We start from the raw sequence: 18806 nt of genomic DNA on the forward strand, positions 1-18806 counted from the left end.
ATGAAATGTATTCGGTCATCTATGAGGAAAACGACTCACAAAATGTGAGCCGTAAATTACCTCATTTTCTTGCTCTTTGTGCTCATACAGATCTTCCTCCTGTGGGTGTGTGTACGACCAGTGCCTAGAAAGTCTAGGCACCCACCCCACATACCTTCACAGGTTTCAGTTGCTACACTCTTCCTTCTGGACACAGCAACAGATAATTACTCCTTGAATTCTGTGTTATTTTCAGCAGGTTTGACACCTGGTGGCACTGAGAAGTTCAGCTTTGTAACTTCCCATCTGCCCCTCTTACATTTCTCTTGCTGTTCGTACTGGCCCTTTCTTGTCAATTTCATTTAAGGACCTTGCAAAGCGTTTAAGAGAGGTTCCTGCCCACCCGTTTGGAACCATTAGCCATCCTACGCTGCTAGCCTGGGGCAATATTCCATGTAATACTCCAGCATCTTGGTCTGAAGATGACAGGGCAAAGCCCTTGTTTCTGAGGCCACCATCTGATGGGAGAGTTTCTATACCAGGACATTATCTAAGGTCGTTTTATTTGAAGGAATTCTATCTAATATGGTATTCTAAGATTTCCTGTGCCGGAATCACTAGGTTGGTTTTTTTAGGTGCAGATTTCTGGATACCACCCCAGACCTATTGAATTAGACTTTCTGATGGGCAAAGTTTAGGAACCTGCATCTTAAAGTTGATTATTTACACCTTCGTTCCAACAAAGGGCTAAGATTCAGCCTGGGCCAATTTCCTCACCAAAAGATGGGTTACGTGTTGCGTAAAAGGGGGTGTATTTGGGGTCTCCTGGCTAGGGGACTGTCCACACTTAACGGGGCCTTGGCTGGGTCAGGCAAGAAAAATAGTTCAGGAAGACCTTCAAACTAGTTCTGATATGGCAAAAACCCAGTCTTCTGCCAACCAAACCAGCCCCATAGGCCATCCAAGGCCCCAATAAACAGATTGTCCTGGACCTCAGCCCCTATACCAGTTACAAAGAGGGTGAGCTGCTGTCACCCCAAGATAACACAGGCTCCTGGGATCTTACCATTTACCCCAAAATTGAGGGCAAAATGAGTAAGAAGTCAGTCCATTCATTCAACTGCACCCATTTTTTTTTTTTTTTCATGAAAAAAATAACAGGGGCAAGTAGGGGCTGCGGGAACCCTGTACTTTCCACTCAACTTTGCTGTGACTTTAAAACTGCTCTAAAATTAAGGCATTTTAAAATGCAGAGGGATGCTGGCTTCTGGAGATAAGAAGGTGGGAGTATGACAGGAAAGCGGCAGTGGCCATGGCATGTACAACACGTATAGAAAGATGGTTTGCTAAGTCTGGAAATCCTACTAATGTGACTAGTACCTGCTGTGAGCTGGCCACTTTCCTATAGATTGTATCATTTTATCCTCAACACAATCATGGCATCATCCCTTGTTTCACAGGCTGGGACCTGAGACTCCAAGTTGGTGATTTGCCCAGAGTCCCAGCTGGTGAGTGAGTGGTACAGCCAGAAGTCACACGCAGGTCCTCTGAGCTCGCCTCCCTCTACCACTGCTGCCTCTCCCTTTATTTGTACTTCATCTCATAGGCAAGGCAGCCATTGACAGCTCTCAAAGGGGGAAGTGCTGGCCTGACCTAAAAATAGCTTACATTTATCAAGCACTTAGTCGGGTACACTCTGCTAAGCACTTTACAGAGATTACCTCTTTAATCCTCACAACGACCCTACGGTTATAATTATCTCCATTTTACAGATGAGGAAACAGACTGAAGAGAGACTGTGATGTGTTGTGAGTCACACAGCTAGTTGGTGACAGAGCCCCAAGTGGTGCCCGGGCAGCCAGTGTGAGTGCAGTCTCCACCTACCACTGCACTGTGCCCGCTGCCCTCTGGGGAGCGGGGGAGAATGGGACAGGCCCTGTAAAGGTCGAGTTGATAAGACTTTACAACTCATTGAATGTGGGAGCAGAGGGAGAAAGAGCAGTTCAGGTATTGCTGTGAGTCAGCTGATCCTGGGCCCCTTCTTTGGGACCTGAATGCCCTGCGGGATGAACTGGAGGTCAGGAGCAGAGATGTCACTCAACCCTCCCGACAGAAATCAGAGGTCCCTTGTGGATGGTCTGTGTTCAAGCTCTCCCTCCCCCCCGGTGCTGTGGGGGGTGTCATCTCTCTCTCGAGATAACCGGGCCACCTCAGTCCTCCTCCTGGGGCTATTCTTGGCTGCTCTTTGATCCTCCTCTCTCCCCCAACCCCTACTTCAGCCCTTCTGCAGGGCGTAGCTGAGTGGGGAAGGCCAGCCCAGTTACGTAACCCTGTGGCTGGGACCCGGGAGGCCAGCCTGGGAGCAGGTGCTCCGCCCCTCCCTCATCACCAGCAGTGAAAATCTAGAGCTGGAGCCCAGCCTCTGGGAAGGCCCAGCATGGAGGCAGCCACAGCTCCGGAGGTGGCCGTAGGATCCAAGCTGAAGGTGAAAGAAGTCAGCCCAGCAGATGCTGAACCACCCCAGGCTTCACCTGGACAGGGGGCTGGCAGCCCCACTCCCCAGCTCCTGCCCCCTATAGAAGGTGACCCATGGCGGGTGGGGAGGCTGGCGAGGCCGGGTGGTGGGAGTTGGGGAGGACATTGCCACTTTCCTGGCGGCACCTCAGGTTTTTTGCTGAGCTAAAGACTTTATAGGATTGGTGCTTAGGCTGGAGATCATTCGTGGGAGCCCCCAGCCCCTGTCCTTGATGGAGTCTGACTTGCTGCTCAAATGTCTCTGCTAAGTTTTTGTGTTTTAGCTGAGAAGTCAGTGATGATGTTGGTGGCACTTTACAGTGACTAAAAATGATCTGTTTATATTTTTACCTTTTAAAAAATTGTCATAAGGACGGGAGGACCTGATATACTAATGGCCAGTCAGGAAGGGACTGAGGGGTGAGAGAGAGTGGCTGTCTGCAGAAGGAACAGGGAAATCAAAAGCTATGGCAATGGGGAGGCTAAGAGTGGGGCAGCACAGTGACACTCGGCCTTCTGCTGGGCAGTGCCACGGGGTCAGGACCTCCTCCAACCTCCAGATGCTCCCATGGGAGATCCTGACCCCTCAGTCTGAGCTCCACAGAGGTGGAGCTCGTCTGGGAGAAGCATTCGATTTCCCCTTCACGATGGTCTCTGTGCGCCTCTCAGCAAAGAGGCGTTCCCAAGTGAGGAGGTGGTTGGCACGAATTCCAACCCCCAGCTTCCTGCCACCCATCCCCGAATGCCCTGACTGAGGCCTCTGTAGCTAACCACTTCGTGGCGCTCACCTGGAATTCTTGAGTGAAGAGGATGAAAAGACCACAAACAAGAAACACGTGGACTCCCAGGGCAGGAAGAGGCAGGGGAAAAGATGTACTAGACTTGGAGGCAAAGCTGTAGGCTCAATTCCTAGTGCTGCCTCTAATAGCCCTGTGACCTTGGACAAGTCACTGAACGGCTTAGTTTCCATTTTCGCTCTGTAAAATGGTGATTCGTAACATCTACCTATCAGGGTAGTTGAAAGGATTGCTGAGATGATCCAGAGTGCCTTGGAAGAGGTCAAACTAGACGTAAATAAATGATCAAATATTTCCAAGTGAGAGGTGAAGGCTGCGTTCTGCCTCCATAGGGTTGTGCAGCAGATACTCTCTGCTTCTTATCCTCATGGGAGAGGCCAGGTTTCCAGAAACTGTTTGAATGTCAAGGGTAGAGAGCTGGCCAAGTTTGTCCCATTGAAGATGGGAGCAGAAGTTAGTGTTAATATATTAAGCTGGGGTGATTGAGGCAGAAAACCAGTTTCTTCCCTTAAAAGGCCCAGAGAATAAGTGACAGGCAGCAGGAGAATGAGAGCTGAGACTGCTGACGACTTGGCTGTCTCTACTGGTCTCCCCAAAACCCCAAGGGAGGGCGCTCATCTCCCCCATGCTTCTCCCCTCTGGCTGCAGCCAGCTCCTGACAGCCCCCAGTCACGGGCCCGCAAATGCAGCCCAAACCCTCTTGTTTGCGGCAGCTCTGTACACTGCAGGCCTCAGGGCCACTAGCACCCAGTGGCTCAACCCAGTGGTACCCTAGAAGTCACTGGCAATAAGAATACCTTTGAATACTTTCCAAAATATATGTGCATCTGTTAACTACTTGGAACAAAGAAGTTCCAAGAGTTCAAATCTTGGCTCTGTTCTGTGGCCCGAGGCAAGTCAATCCACTCCCATTTTCTCATCTGTAAATTGAGGAGTTGAACTAAATCAGGGTCTTAACCTTTTGGTGGATATGGACCCCTAGGAAAATCTAATGACAGCTGTGGACTCTTGCCCCAGGAAAAATACACAAAAAAACACACAAACCCCCACTAAAGATCCTTCAGGGTGCCATGGACCTGGACTAGATGACCCCTAAGCCACCTGAGAGCTCCAAAGCCTTTCTTCCTCCTAACTCCTCTTCCTTACAGAGAGCTCTGGGACTGAGTATCACAGTAAGCATGTGAAAACATGGGAACTAGAGCAAGCATCAGAAATAGAAATTAATTTGCAAGATCAAAACCAACTGCAAATGGCCAACAATGAGCTTTTAGTTTGGCAAGCCTGCTACGTGGCTAAATAAGCAGGAGTAGGTGGCCGGCATTGGTAAACAGTTCTATGTCTGTCCTCAGCACTACACTGAGCACTGTGTCCTGGAGACAAAGCTTGGCAGGGGCGAGAGGAGAGCTTCCAAAACAGGGAGAGGCTGGGTAACAAGCTGCATCCCTCCCATAGAGAAGGTGAGACGCTGAGGTGGAGGAGGGAGAGCCCATCTGCTGACTTCAGCAACATCTCTCCAACTGACTGTGTGTGCTCTTTCAGTCTGAACTGTTCTGTGTCTTCCAGACATGGGAAACTGAATCTCATGCCTAGGAGTGACCTTTCTTCCCGCCCTTCCTTCCATCATTCCTTTCCTCCTCCTTCCTTCCACAAATATTTAGGTTGTGCCTATGATGTGCCAGGTGCTCATCATAGGTGCCAGAAAATAGAAATCTAACTTCTTCAAAGCCTGGGACCAGAAGCAATTCTCACCATTGCCACTTAGGTCTCATTGGCAAGAACTAGTCTCATGGCCATCCAGCAAAAGGTGGCCGGGTAGGTGCCAGAATTACAGAAATGAACAAAATAGGTAAAATAACTGCCCTTATGGAAGTTATATTCTCACAGAGGGAGCTAGATAATAAATAAACAAGTAAAATATCTAATATGTCAGGTGGTGAGAAATGCTATGCCAAAACTAATGCAGGGACGGGGATAACACGTGCTGCGGGTAGGAAGCATGCAGGCTTCCTGCTTCAAATGGAATATTCAGTGAGGGCCTCACTAATAAGGTGACATTTGAGCAGCCACTTAAAGGATGTGAGAAAGCAATGCATGCAGATATTTGGGGGAATATTTTCCACGCAGAGAGAACAACTGCAAAGGCCCTGAGGCAGGAGTGTGCTTTATGGGTTGGGGCAATTGTGGCTGTAGCACAGAGAGGGAGACAGTGGCAGTATTTCAGTCTGAGAGGTAGCAGGGTCGCTGTGAAGACTTTGGTTTGTCTACGAGACAGAGAGACAGCCAGTGCAGGGACTGGGAGTAAGGACTGACAGGACCAACTGTAGATTTTAAGGATTTTTCCAGCTGGCCATGTTAAGAATAGACTGTAGGTGGGCCTTGGACACTAGCAAGATCAACAACTGGGAATGAGAATGAGGGAGAAGGTAGGGAGGTTTTAGAAGGGGAAGGTGTGCAATAGTCATCCAGGAGAATGGGAGACCGAGTGAACTTGGGAAGTCTAGTAGAATTGCCAGGGTCCACTTGGAGGTGGTGGTCACTATTAATGGCCCTCAAGTTAAACTCCACATAATTTTGTATTTTCCCCTAGTCCTGTTACTCTGTGCAGATACAGGCACTGAGTGGGTGGGAAGTTTATTTAACCAGGGTTAGGTATTGCCAGGAGAGTGCAATGAAGTCAAAGAGGACTCAGGGATTTGAGTGAGTGCAAGAGAGAGAGTATAATAATGACCATGTAATCTAAGTTGGGCAGTGAAGAAAGTGCTGACATGAAAGGGGTGCTAGGTAGTGAGAGGGTGGTAGGACAATGGATCACAGATCTCAGTGGTGCCAAAGAATTGCTGGTGTTGGAGCATTAGAGGAAGTGAGCTAAAGGGATAAAGATTATATTAGTTAGGTATACTAGTGAATGAAACAAATTGGTCTCAGGAATGACAGACATCTCTTTCTCACTAGCGTAAGAACTGAAAACAACTGTATTCTGCAGATAGTTCTCCTCCATGTAGTAATTCAGGGACCCAGGCCTCTTTCATCTTGGGGCTCTGCCATTCCTTAGGGCCCCGTGATCATTTGCGTACAGCTAGCAGAAGGAGAAAATAGAAATCTAACTTCTTCAAAGCCTGGGACCAGAAGTGATTCTCACCATTGCCACTTAGGTCTCATTGGCAAGAACTAGTCTCATGGCCGTCCAGCAAAAGGTGGCCGGGTAGCCACTTCTCAGAGATAGCTACACTACAGAAGGGGTAACATACATTTTGTTAGACAGCCATCTCTGGTGATGAGACAGTGGGATGCTTGTAATTCTGATCATAGAAGGATTGTAGCTGTTGGTCTAGAAATAGCCACAGGGACCAGTGGCTGAATTAGGAGAGGACAAAGTTATTGGAGGAGTGGTGGGCTGGATGTGAGAGACCCTACAGGGACTGGAAACATGGGTGTTGGGACCAGCAGGAATTATGCCTGGAGCAGTGTTGGAGAGACAGTGAGCCAGGGCTAAAACCATCAAGCACTAGGGGGACGACTGTAACACTGGGACGGGGTGGGGTGGAGTCTTTTCCTCAAAGAAGTGTTGCCTGTTCCTATGTCCTTTTATTTTTTCTGACCTTAGTTTCATGGTCTTCAAGAAAGTGACACTCTTGCCCCACTCCTTTCCCACTGCACTCCTCGAGACAGGTTTCTGAGTAGACCAAGGCCACATCCTAGGCATCTGGTAATGTTTCTCTAAGAAATCCTGGTACTTCTTGGATTTCTGGAAACCTCTGGATAGTTTCAAAGCCGTAGCTAGCCTCCTGCATTCCCCCTCTTTTGGTGACCCTTCACCCACATAGGCACGTGTGTATGCAGGCTCTCTCACACACACACTCTCATACACACACGTACACACACACACCATTCACACACACACACGTAAACACACCCATACATTCGTGCACGTACACACACACATTCACGCACACGCATTCACACACACATACATACACCCTCATACAAACACACACACACACACACCCTCTCCACTTCTCCAGTGCTTCCATCTTGATTCTTGTCTCTCTAGGTCATAGTTAGTAACATTGGTCTGAACTATACAGCCCCTAGGGAGCCGCTGGAGAAAGACTGATCCCATAAAAGGGAATTATGAGAGGATAGGAACAATTATAGAATAGTAAACCAGGCATAAACTTTAGCAGGATAAAAGTAGGGTAGGCATTAGGAGGAATTTTCTAATCAGAACTCAAGATCTTTGGACTTGAAGTAGTTTTCTCTTTTCTTTTCTTTTTTTTTTCTTTTTGAGATGAAGTTTTGCTCTTGTTGCCCAGGCTGGAGCGCAATGGTGTGACCTCGGCTCACTGCAACCTCTGCCTCCCGGGTTCAAGTGATTCTCCTGCCTCAGTCTCCCAAGTAGCTGGGATTACAGGCACCCGCCACCACGCCCAGCTAATTTTTGTATATTTAGGACAGACAGGGTTTCACCATGTTGACCAGGCTAGTCTTGAACTTCTGACCTCAGGTGATCCACCTTCCTCAGCCTCCCAAAGTGCTGGGATTACAGGTGTGAGCCACTGTGCCCGGACTAAAGTAGTCTTCTCTAAGAATCTTTGAGAAAGAATTAGACAGCATTCTGTCTGAGAGAAATGTCGGACTGAGAGCAGCCCAGCTCAGAACCAAAGGCCCTTAAAGGACTTTTCAAGATGCCTTTTCTCTAAGACCCTATGAAGGGAGAAAACCAAACTGTGACTCCCACAGACCTGCTCTTAGAAAACCTAGGCTCTTAAAGGCTCTAGGCTTTGGTTCACATCCCTCCTGGCATCTGAGGAGGAGAAAGACCTTGGGCATCAGGGAAAGCCATGCCTCCCCAAGGTCAGTACAATTTACACCTCGCTTGACTGCAGATGTGTGAAAAGAGATGCCTCAAATGAGCCCGGCATTCACATTCTTAGCAAAGAGTCAGATTGCACCCAGGTTGGGTTGGGAGGCGATTGGAGCGCATGCTGCTGACCTGTTGACCGGGCGTCTGAAGCTGTCACACTGTCTCCTGCCACCTCTGCACATAGTCAGCTGTGTGAGCCTCACGCCCCTCCTCTGCCCTCCCACAGGGAGCCAGGAGCCTGCTGTGAGCAGAGGCCTCACCTGCTCATCCTCAGAGTCCATTGTCAGGAAACCCACTGATAAGCAGAGAACCGGCAACGGAGCCGTCCAGGACGGGAGAGACCACCGTCCTCGCGGGCAGCCTCCTTCCTTGCTCTCTCTGCCCAGCTGGGATCCTCTCTAGATCTCAAGGGCCAGTCTGCTCCTCTTCCCCTAACTCCCCCACCTTAGCTTATGTTCCACATAAACCTGTTTCTTTCATTTTTCTCTTTGGTTCAGATGTAAGAACGCTAATATTTTCCAAGGTGTTTTTCTAAGAAACATTAGGTGGAAACACATACATCAGCTCACAGCCACCCATGACAGCCCATTCCCTACCTGAGGTCTCGGCAGGGCGGGCCGCAGCGGGCACTTCTGCCAGGCGTGAAGACCTGGGTTCCTCTCCCCACCTCAACCCTTTGCAGTTCTTGGGTGTGTCTAGCTCCTGCTTTCCCTCTGGGCCTCCTCCCTCCAGGGGCAGGCCACTCTCTGAGCCCTGACTGGTGCTCAGTGCCGGGGGGACACTGGCGGGCAGGACACAGTTAGTGCTCTGAGAATGGGTCCTGCAGACACACAATCTTAGATGGGGAGGCAGGAGTCTCAGTTGCCAGGCACATCGTCACCGCTAGCCGGGAGGTCTCCAGAATACCGGCTTTTTTCTCGGAGCCCTCTTCCTCCCAGCTTCCTTGTTCTGGTGCTTACAGCCCCTTCCCAACGCCGACATTCTATAGGGAGGCAGCACAGGGACAGCGGAGCCACCTTCTCTCCAGCAAATGTAAGAAGGGTTATTTCCTCCCCCAACAGTGGGAAACCGAGCCCAACAAGATGAGGTTTTGACCCTCCTTTCCAAGTACAGCCCTCTTTTTCAAAACACCCTTAAGTCATATCCACCCGTTTTCAACTCCTTGGTTGCTTGCCAAGATGGCCACAGGAGAGGAGCCCATCACACAAACGCTTCTTCTGTTCTTCATGCCCCGCCCCTCCCAAGCCACCAGAGCCCAGCCGAGGGCAGCCACAGCAGGGTCGCTCAGCCGCCTGGGACTGCTGCATCTGTGCTGAGGCCGTCAAGCCCTGCGCAGGGCAGGGAGGACGGGCACGCAGACCCATCAAGTCCCCTCATCATGTATTCCTGAGGTGCAGTCTAAGACAGGCACAGCCCGGGTGAAAACATAAGCCACACAGCACAAAAGGAAACTGCAGAAATCAAACGGACTGTGTGCACTGTACATTGCTATTGATCTTCATTTGCAAAGGTCTCGCGACCTTGAGATTATCATGGGGAGACTCCGGGAGTCAAGTTCTCTGGACAGTGCTCGCCGATTGAGCTGGAGGAAGGACACAGTAGAAGCTCTGTTTCAGTTGCGTCACTTACATGTTTGTGTTATGTAATGTACATATTTCAACAGTTCATCTATAAGTAAACAGACATATGTCATAGTGAATGCTCAGGGAAGTATTTTCACAGAAGTGTGCGTTAGCAAAGAGTCTGGAATCCACTATCAAGCAGTCATGCTGTTTGCCACAGGAATGTACCAGGGGTGAAGTTCTTCCAACTGCCAAGAATGAGCTGCGGCAGGAATCCTGGGTTGTTGGGAACTGAAGCACTATCACATTCTACTGAAGATAACATCAGCCAGGCGAACGCCTGTGCCTGAGAAAGGAAGAGACAGCAGCCAGGAAAAGGCCAGAAAATGGTGTCCGTCTCAGCCAGGCCCCCGAGGGAGCCCAGGTAGAGACAGCTCACCAGAGCCCAGCCGAGACAGTGTGAGGCATCCCAGGAGGAGAGAAATGACACCTGGTCATTCTCCAAACCTACACTCAGCACTTTTCCAGGCCTCTCCTGTCTTCATCCTGGAAGCTCAAACACACCATCTAATCTCCACTTCTCACTGGGGCAGGCCGGGGAGATCAAGGGGAAATGAGCGGTGGACCGCATCTGTCCCAGAATCTGTACAAAATGATCCTCAGCAAACTGGAAGAAGCCCGGGAGCAGAGTGGCCATGCAGAGGAAGGGACCCAGACATGCGCTCCCTCGGCAGTGACATCAGTGCTGTCTCCGTGGGCGGCTGGGGAGGCCAGGGTGTTGACTCTGCCTGCAGAATGGAGAGCATTCTCCTCAGACTCAGACTTAACTGGGAGGTCAGGGTTGACATGGAAAGTGGCCTTGATAAAAGGAATGGTATTAAGGACAAATGTAGAAAAGGGTGGAAAGACAAACCACACAGACTAGGCTGGTCTGTACATAAACAGAAAAATAAAAATGCCTCCATCAGGATGGAATGCCTCGAGATGATGGAAAGTCAGCATTTGAGAGTTACAAATTAAGAGAACTGTCAGACTCGCGCTCCAGTGTTCTTTCTGCTGAGACTTTAACATTCCCAGGGTGTTCCTTAAGCCAACCCCTCATCCCCAAATCCCAGCAGGATGATAGGAGCACTCTTCCCCTTCCCTCTAAGAAAGGCTTAATTTGGTGACTGATTCCTGGGCCACCCACCCACAGCAGGCAGCTGGAGGCAGGATTTACTTTCTCTGAGTATCCATCTCCTATTTTCTCTCTTTCCATCACTCAGAGCACCCCAAGATCTGGCTACCTCGGGCCCTGAGGCAGACCTACATCCGGAAGGTTGGGGACACAGTGAACCTACTAATCCCATTCCAGGTGATCACGCGAGAACCATACTGGGTCCATGTCTGGGGCCAGCCCAGGCTTCCGATTTGGAAACAGATGCCAAGAGTCCTGCTAGCAGAGGGGCAATCTTCCCGGCCTTGGATAGAAGGGGTCACATCACCAGAAGTCTGAGGCCAAAAGACCTCTGCACTCCTGAGGGTGGGTTTGGATAGGACTGGATGTGCACCCATGAGATGGTGTGAGGCTAATCCATACCATTCAGTCTGCAGAGGCTGCGGAGCTTGCAGTTAGAAGGGTTCTTGGCAGTTTGAGTGGCTATTCAGTTGGGTCACAGCTGCCCCGGATGTTCATGACCTAAGCTCTCAGAGGTTGGGAGACTCAAAGCCATCCCCCTTTCCCAAGATCCTTAGGTTGTTGCTGAAAGGAGGAGGCCCCCGGGAGGGTCGACCAACTTCTAACTCAAGGCATATGCAGCTCCAAGTCAAGCCTCCCTGTGGACCTGGGGTGGACGGGACCCCTACAGCAGCAGGGAGAGTCAGGAAGCCTCTCAGGGCTGCTCAAAGCATTACCCTCATTCCTCAGGGCAAGCCCAAACCTCAAGCCATCTGGACACACGATGGCTGTGCCTTGGACACCAGCCGTGTGAGTGTGCGGAATGGGGAGCGAGACTCCATCCTCTTCATCCGAGAAGCCCAACGTGCTGACTCAGGTCGCTACCAACTCCGTGTGCAGCTGGGCGGGCTGGAGGCCACCGCCACCATTGACATCCTGGTGATTGGTACGGCGGGGGGAACGGGGAGTGGGAGATGGGGGTTCCTCAGGAACTCCCTCTCCAGGCTGAACAGGAGCCAGCGCAGAGAGCTGAGGAAGCTGGGGCAAGGCCCCCACGTCATGTCTGGGACACAGGGTGGGCACAGGAAGGGTAGCTGAGCAGGAAAAGGGGCTGGGACACTCCTGAAGTGACTTCAATGCATGTGGGCTGTGCCACGCCCACTGCCATGGCTTTGCCCTTTCAGAGAGGCCAGGCCCTCCTCAGAGTATTAAGCTAGTGGACGTCTGGGGCTTCAACGCGACCCTGGAATGGACACCTCCCCAAGATACGGGGAATACAGCACTCCTGGGATACACGGTGCAGAAGGCTGACACAAAATCTGGGGTGAGGCCAGCTGGGGAGGAAGGAGGGTGGAAGAGGGCACGCTGGGACAGGCCTCTGGTAGTTCCACATGGAGTGGCTGATTTCTGGCATCATGTTCGGCCCTGCAGCTGTGGTTCACAGTGCTGGAGCACTATCACCGCACCAGCTGCATCGTCTCCGATCTCATCATCGGCAACTCCTATGCCTTCCGTGTCTTTGCTGAAAACCAATGCGGACTCAGTGAAACAGCCCCCATCACCACGGACCTCGCCCACATCCAGAAAGCAGGTAAGGGAGGCACGGGGACCATGAGCTGGGAAGACTTAAGGATAGGCCGGGTGCAGTGGCTCACGCCTGTAATTCCAGCACTTTGGGAGGCCAAGGTAGGCAGATCACTTGAGGTCAGGAGTTCGAGACCATCCTGGCCAACATGGTGAAACCTCGTCTCTACTAAAAATACAAAAATTAGCAAGGCATGGTGGCGCACTCCTGTAATCCCAGCTACTCAGGAGGCTGAGGCAGGAGAATTGCTTGAATTCGGGAGGTGGAGGTTACAGTGAGCTGAGATAGAGCCGCTGCACTCCAGCCTGGGCAACAGAATGAAACTCCATCTAAAAGAAAAACAAAGAAAGAAAGAAAAGGCTAAGGATAACGAGTCGATGAGGGCTGGGGTCTCAGAAGCTACATCCCAGCCCCTCTTGGTGCCCTCAGCTACTGTTTACAAGATCAAGGGATTTGCCCAACGAGATTTCTCTGAAGCCCCAAAGTTTACCCAGCCTCTGGCCGACTGCACTACAGTCACCGGCTATAACACCCAGCTCTTCTGCTGTGTCCGTGCCTCTCCCCGGGTGAGTGGGGGCTCTTGGGGGTGCTGTGCTGAGCTGCTTTCTGTTCCTGCCTCTCCTAACGTAAGCTGAGTTGCAGAGCATTGTAACATAACATCTGTTACCATCACCGCCATTTGCCTCTTCAACAGCGCGGTATTTAGGAACAGTCGGGGTGCTTGGAGTCCAAGACAGACTAATGAGAATGACATTTCCTTTTGAGTGTTTGTTTCTCATATATGAAAATGTTGCTTACTGACCTGCTGGCAATTAGGCATGTGCTTCAAGTTGTGTCTCTGGTAGGAGTGACGGAGTCCTGGTGGTTTCTCCTTCCCATCCGTACCTCATCCCATCAGGGCCGTGCACATGCAAGCTGCCTAGAGTTCAGCCTTTGGCCATAATCCTGAACAAGGCTCTCTATTTACAATCTAGTCATCGTGCTCCACACACAGCATAAAACACCATTAATAACCTGTACCAAGAACCTTTTGGGTTTCGAGTCTGGGCCAGACTACATGGAGATAACATCTCAGAAGGGGGATATCAAGAGCCCACTCTAGAAGCTACTCTCTAACCAGAGGGAACAGAGGCAATTCAAAAGTCAGCAGTGGGAACAGAATATGAATGGTTCACAACAGGTGAGCCTGATGCTCAGTGCTTCTGATCCTGAGAGCACGGTATAGAAGTTAGCAGTTTTCTTCCAGTCAGAAATATTGGCGAAGAAAGTGAAGCTTCAGGCGCTATTTTCAACCAAGAGAAGGAGCTTGGGCGACTACTGAAGGTACTGGAAGGGGAACCCCTTCCCACAATAAGGAACAGGGAGCCTTCCAGAAAGCCATTATCTCTATGTAGACAGAGTCCCAGAAACTGAGCACAGAAAGACTATTGGTTCTTACCCCTGCCCCTCCTTGCTGCCTCCCTCATCTTTGTCTTTCAGCCCAAGATCATCTGGCTGAAGAACAAGATGGATATCCAAGGCAACCCTAAGTACAGAGCCCTGACTCACCTGGGAATCTGCTCCCTAGAGATCCGCAAGCCTGGTCCCTTTGATGGAGGCATCTATACCTGCAAGGCGGTGAACCCCCTAGGGGAGGCATCTGTGGACTGTCGGGTGGATGTGAAAGGTAAGGGCAAGAGGAGAACCAGTGCCTTAGGTTGCCAGCCACCTCCTCTCTCCACCGGTGGAAGAGTCAGGGGCCAGAGACGCAAGCCTAGGTGGAGAAGGGGCTCCTCGGTTGGACCCTCTCATCACTGTCATCATCAGGATGTCTTGGAGGAGACATTTTAATTATCTACAATCTCATTTCTCCCCATCGCAATTCAATAATACAGGAAGAATTGTATTTCCATTTTGCAAAAGAGAAGACGAAAGTACAGGGGGGGTAGTTGTACGAAAGTACAACTGGTTTGCTCATGATTTCCAGTGTCAGTTGATTGACCACCTGGCACTGGTGGAAAGAGCCCAGGTCTCCCGGTCCTCACTCAGCTCATTTTTCTTTATGCTGTGCAATCTTCTGACTCAGCCTAGGAAAGCTGCAGCTGTTTGTCGGGCTTTATTTCACTTTCCCCTCTTGTTTGTTTACAGGTAATATTGCATATCCTCTCTACTTCCTTAAAGTATTTAATCACTTATCTATACCTGTCACCTTGTTCAGATCTCTATCATTGTGTTTAACATACTGTTTTATAATTTTCTATTTATAGATGTTTTCCTATTAAATTATAAGCATTTTGAGGGCAGGGACAGTGTCTTATTTGCGTTTGTCCCCATAGTGTCTAGCCCAGTTTCTGACACACAGTAGGCACTCTGTTTGTTGCATGAATCGAGAATGAATGAACCCTTACATGTCCTGTTCTTCTCTATGTATAGACTACCTAATTAGCACCATTGACTCCCCAAAAACCTGAAATAGAATATTTCTATTTCTAATGCTAATGCTCTGAAAGAAGGTTTCTCAGAGATTTCTGAGATGTTAACACTGATAAATGTCCGAATTATTGCAGTTCCTAATTGAGGACACCTAAGAAGACGTGGTACTCTGACAAAGGTAAGTAAAGAGAGGCAAGATGTGTCAGTGGATTAGTTCCTGTTTATGGCTAGTGTTGTTGAGTCAGGGACAGAGGTGCATTCCTGAGCCTTCCAGTCATGTATCCACTAGTGACCACTTTTGTTGTAACCATTTTTTTTTTTTTTTTTTTTTGAGATGAGGTCTTGCTCTGTTGCCCAGGCTGGAGTGCAGTGGGGCCATCTCGGCTCACTGCAACCTCTGCCTCCTGGGTTCAAACGATTCTTGTGCTTCAGTCTCCTGAGTAGCTGGGACTACAGGTGCCTGCCACCACACCCAGCTATTTTTTTTTTTTTAGTAGAGACGGGATTTCACCATGTTAGCCAGGATGGTCTCAATCTCCTGACCATGATCTGCCCGCCTTGGCCTCCCAAAGTGCTGAGATTACAGACATGAGCCACCGCGCTCAGCCTGTTTTTAAAAGCGAATACTGTCATCCCTGTGGAGAGAATGAATACTAGATGCAGTCTGCTTTTGTCATATCCTCTCTCCATCTGAACTTCTCAAGTTGATGGTAGAAATTAAACCTAATGGTCCTCTGAAGAAGAGTGACAGCATCCACCTAATCATAAGGAGGTTCTAGGGGAGGGAGCTGGGCAGGTATTGTAGGAAAAGATGTCAAGGGAACAATTCGGAGTGCAGGAACCCACAAGAGTCACAGCACCTTATGCCTGTGGGGTACATAAGGACAGGGGAGGCTGCTCCTGCTGACTGAGTAAACACCTCAGGATCATAAGCATGGTAAAAAAACAGATTAATATGTTTGTTTTTTTTTTACTTTGAAGCTTATAGATTCCTTCCCTTCCAAGAGAAGAAAATCCTCCTTCTCATTTATGTCAATTATAATTTAACCTTTAGGTGTGTGGTCCCAAGCAGCACATTATTGGCAAAAGGCAACTCAGCTCATCATTTAGAACTTGACAGCTCCTTTAGATTTTCTGTCATTCACAGTAGGTATGCTATGTACAAATTGATGCATAAGGTGAAAAAGAAGCTTGAGACAGAACTAAAGAGAACAAGTTCCCAGTGTCCTCTCTGACTTGTAGCTGCTGGCTGATGGAAATTGGAAATGAATTTGATCCCATAAGACATTTATTTAAGGCTCTCACTGGTATGTAGCAAATGAAAGCCCAAAGGGATGCATTACAAGTACAGGCTTCTCAGGAAAGCGCTCTCCGACAGTCGGCTTGCAGAGACAGCTCTCCCTCTCTCCCCTCCCTCTCTGTGTTAATGATACTTGCATTCGTGTTAGTTACCCCTTTCCCTCTCTCACAGCCAGTGCCCGGCAATGGAGTGAATTCATGGCACAGGAGCCAGGGTCCGTGAGAATGGTGCCCTCAGCAGCCTGGTGTCCTCTGGCCATTTGCTGTCACGGCTACAAAGTGCTATCTCTTTTCAGTGCCTCCAGGAAGCCCGCCAGTGGTGAGATTGTGTCAAGGAGCTTCGGCACCATGTCTGGTTTGGATTCATCTAAATAAATGTGTGGCTCCCCAGTGCCTAAATGTTCCTGTATTTGAGACTTTCTATGAAACACATGGAAAGTTGCCATCCTTTAGCCATGCTATAAGGAATCACAGGGCCTTAAGACTCCCCTTTCTCTTCCCATATCCACATTCTCTTCCACAGAGGTTTCTAATGCTGTTCTTTTCCCTAGACATCTACGACACAACTGAATTCAACTCTCTACAGTACTAAGTGCTGGAAAGAGATGCCGAAGGTGACTTGCTCTCTGCCTCTATGGGCTTTCCAATTTAAGTTGGGATAACAGGACACACATCTACCAAAAAGAGGCAAACAGCAGAACACAAGTATGAACATAACTAATTATAGACAGAGCCCCAAGACCTGAGGGCTGGAATGATACTCAAGAAATTGGAGGGTTGGGCACTGTGGCTTATACCTGTAATCCTAGAACTGTGGGAGGCTGAGGCAGATGGATCACTTGAGGTCAGGAGTTCGAGACCAGCCCAGCCAATATGGTGAAACCCCATCTCTATAAAAATACAAAAATTAGGCCGGGCGCGGTGGCTCACGCCTGTAATCCCAGCACTTTGGGAGGCCGAGGCGGGTGGGTCACGAGGTCAGGAGATCGAGACCATCCTGGCTAACACGGTGAAACCCCCTCTCTACTAAAAATACAAAAAAAACTAGCCGGGTGTGGTGGCGGGTGCCTGTAGTCCCAGCTACTCAGGAGGCTGAGCTGGGAGAATGGCGTGAACCCGGGAGGCAGGGCTTGCAGTGAGCCGAGATCACGCCACTGCACTCCAGCCTAGGCGACAGAGCGAGACTCTGTCTCAAAAAAAAAAAAAAAAAAATACAAAAATACAAAAATTAGGCTGGGCATTGTGGCTCACGCCCATAATCCCAGCACTTTGTGAGGCCGAGGCAGGCGGATCACTTAAGGTTAAGAGTTCAAAACCAGCCTGGCCAACATGGTGAAAACCTGTCTCTACTAAAAATACAAAAAAATTGGACAGGTGTGGTGGTGGGCGCCTCTCATCCTAGCTACTCAGGAGGCTGAGGGAGGAGAATCGCTTGAACCCAGGAGCTGGAGCTTTCAGTGAGCCGAGATCATGCCACTGCACTCCAGCCTGGGCAACAGAGCAAGACTCAGCCTCAAAAAAAAAAAAAAAAAAAGAAAAAAGAAATTGGAGCAGAGTCTCATTAAACCCAGGAAAGAATAAAGGTGAGGTTCCCTTGATTATCTTTGTTTTCATTCTGATGACAAATAAGATATGGAAGGTGTTCTGTGATAGAATCTACAGAAGATGATAACAGTTCCTCCTGTCTTTGTATGAGCATGCTGCTCCTCTCATCAGGAGTTGGAGTCTGTTTCCCCTTCCGTTGAATCATGTGACTTGCTCTGACCGAAAGAATGTAGCAGAAGTGAAGAGGTGCCAGTCCAGGCCTGGGCCTTAAGAGGTACCATAGTTTCTACTTTTCCTCTTAGAAGTCAGCTCCCATGTAAAGGATCTCAGGCTACATTACTGAATGATGAGAGGCCACGTGGAGGACAACCAAGCATCCCCACTGACAGCCAGCACCCTGGCCCCAGACACATGTGGCCACCTTGGACCCCAGAGCCCCAGTCGAGCACCTTGTAGAGACAAATCACCCCTGGAGAGCCCTGCCCACATTGTAAACTCATGAGCAAATAAATAGTGGCTGTTGTTTCAAGCCACTAAATTTTGAAGTGGTTTGCTATTTAATCATAGATTACTAAAACAGCCTTCTATGCAACAGGCACTGAACTCAGTGCCTTATCTCTTTTAATCTTCATTTTACAAATGAGGAAGTTGAAGTTCACAAGTTGTCCCAAGTCATGCAGCTGGTAAGCAGCAGAGCTAGGATTTGAACCAGGTCTGTCTGACTCCAAGGCTTTCCTGTTTTCTCTCATCCCTTTCATCCGGCGATCCCCACTGTAGAGGGTCTAGGTTGGAATCATGTGTTTAAGAAAGAAAATATTTCCAGGAGGCAATACATATTAGGAAAGGTTTTGAGGAGGTTGGGGAAGCAATTTGGTTGAGCAGAATGTGAAGGGCTTTTTTGTTCAGACCAAAGGTCTATTTTCAGTTGAGGCAAAGTATCTATTCCAGTCCTCAACTGAAGTTCCACAAGAATTAAGCCTCCATGCCATAAGGTATCCTTTGTGTCATAAATTAACTTATTTCTATGCAATTAGAATGTTACTAGTTATATACTATCCCTTTGAAAATTGAGAAAATAGTCATGCGAGTCATT

General features: G+C 49.2%; 1 protein-coding gene across 6 annotated transcripts; it reads left to right on the forward strand.

Annotated features, from left to right (window-relative positions):
* The first annotated feature begins 849 nt into the window (after positions 1–849).
* MYBPHL (myosin binding protein H like) lies at positions 850–18258 on the forward strand. 6 transcript variants are annotated; one of them, XR_013400053.1, is made up of 10 exons: positions 850–2561; positions 10982–11070; positions 11623–11818; positions 12057–12196; positions 12304–12463; positions 12887–13023; positions 13937–14123; positions 15004–15047; positions 16341–16383; positions 16465–16567. XR_013400053.1 is itself a non-coding variant. In XM_028830677.2 (9 exons), exons 1-8 carry the CDS (start codon positions 2417–2419, stop codon positions 15012–15014), a joined length of 1065 nt encoding a protein of 354 aa, XP_028686510.2. In that variant the 5' UTR covers positions 850–2416; the 3' UTR covers positions 15015–15047; positions 18016–18258. The 6 variants fall into 6 exon arrangements, 5 of the variants coding, with proteins under 5 accessions (XP_028686510.2, XP_015003191.3, XP_001089938.3 ...); XM_028830677.2 differs by lacking the exons at positions 16341–16383; positions 16465–16567 and adding an exon at positions 18016–18258; XM_015147705.3 differs by having other exon boundaries at positions 16341–16567.
* The last annotated feature ends 548 nt before the right edge of the window (positions 18259–18806 follow it).

This window comes from Macaca mulatta, chromosome 1, assembly GCF_049350105.2.
Source record: "Macaca mulatta isolate MMU2019108-1 chromosome 1, T2T-MMU8v2.0, whole genome shotgun sequence".
In the NCBI taxonomy this organism is placed as follows: domain Eukaryota; kingdom Metazoa; phylum Chordata; class Mammalia; order Primates; family Cercopithecidae; genus Macaca; species Macaca mulatta.

Excerpts from the sequence above, each read along its gene's own strand:
- MYBPHL (XM_028830677.2), top strand. The coding sequence starts at position 2,417 with ATGGAGGCAGCCACAGCTCCGGAGGTGGCCGTAGGATCCAAGCTGAAG. Across the intron at positions 2,562-10,981 it reads GCTCCTGCCCCCTATAGAAG|AGCACCCCAAGATCTGGCTA; the intron begins GTGACCCATGGC and ends TCCATCACTCAG. Across the intron at positions 11,071-11,622 it reads ACCTACTAATCCCATTCCAG|GGCAAGCCCAAACCTCAAGC; the intron begins GTGATCACGCGA and ends CTCATTCCTCAG.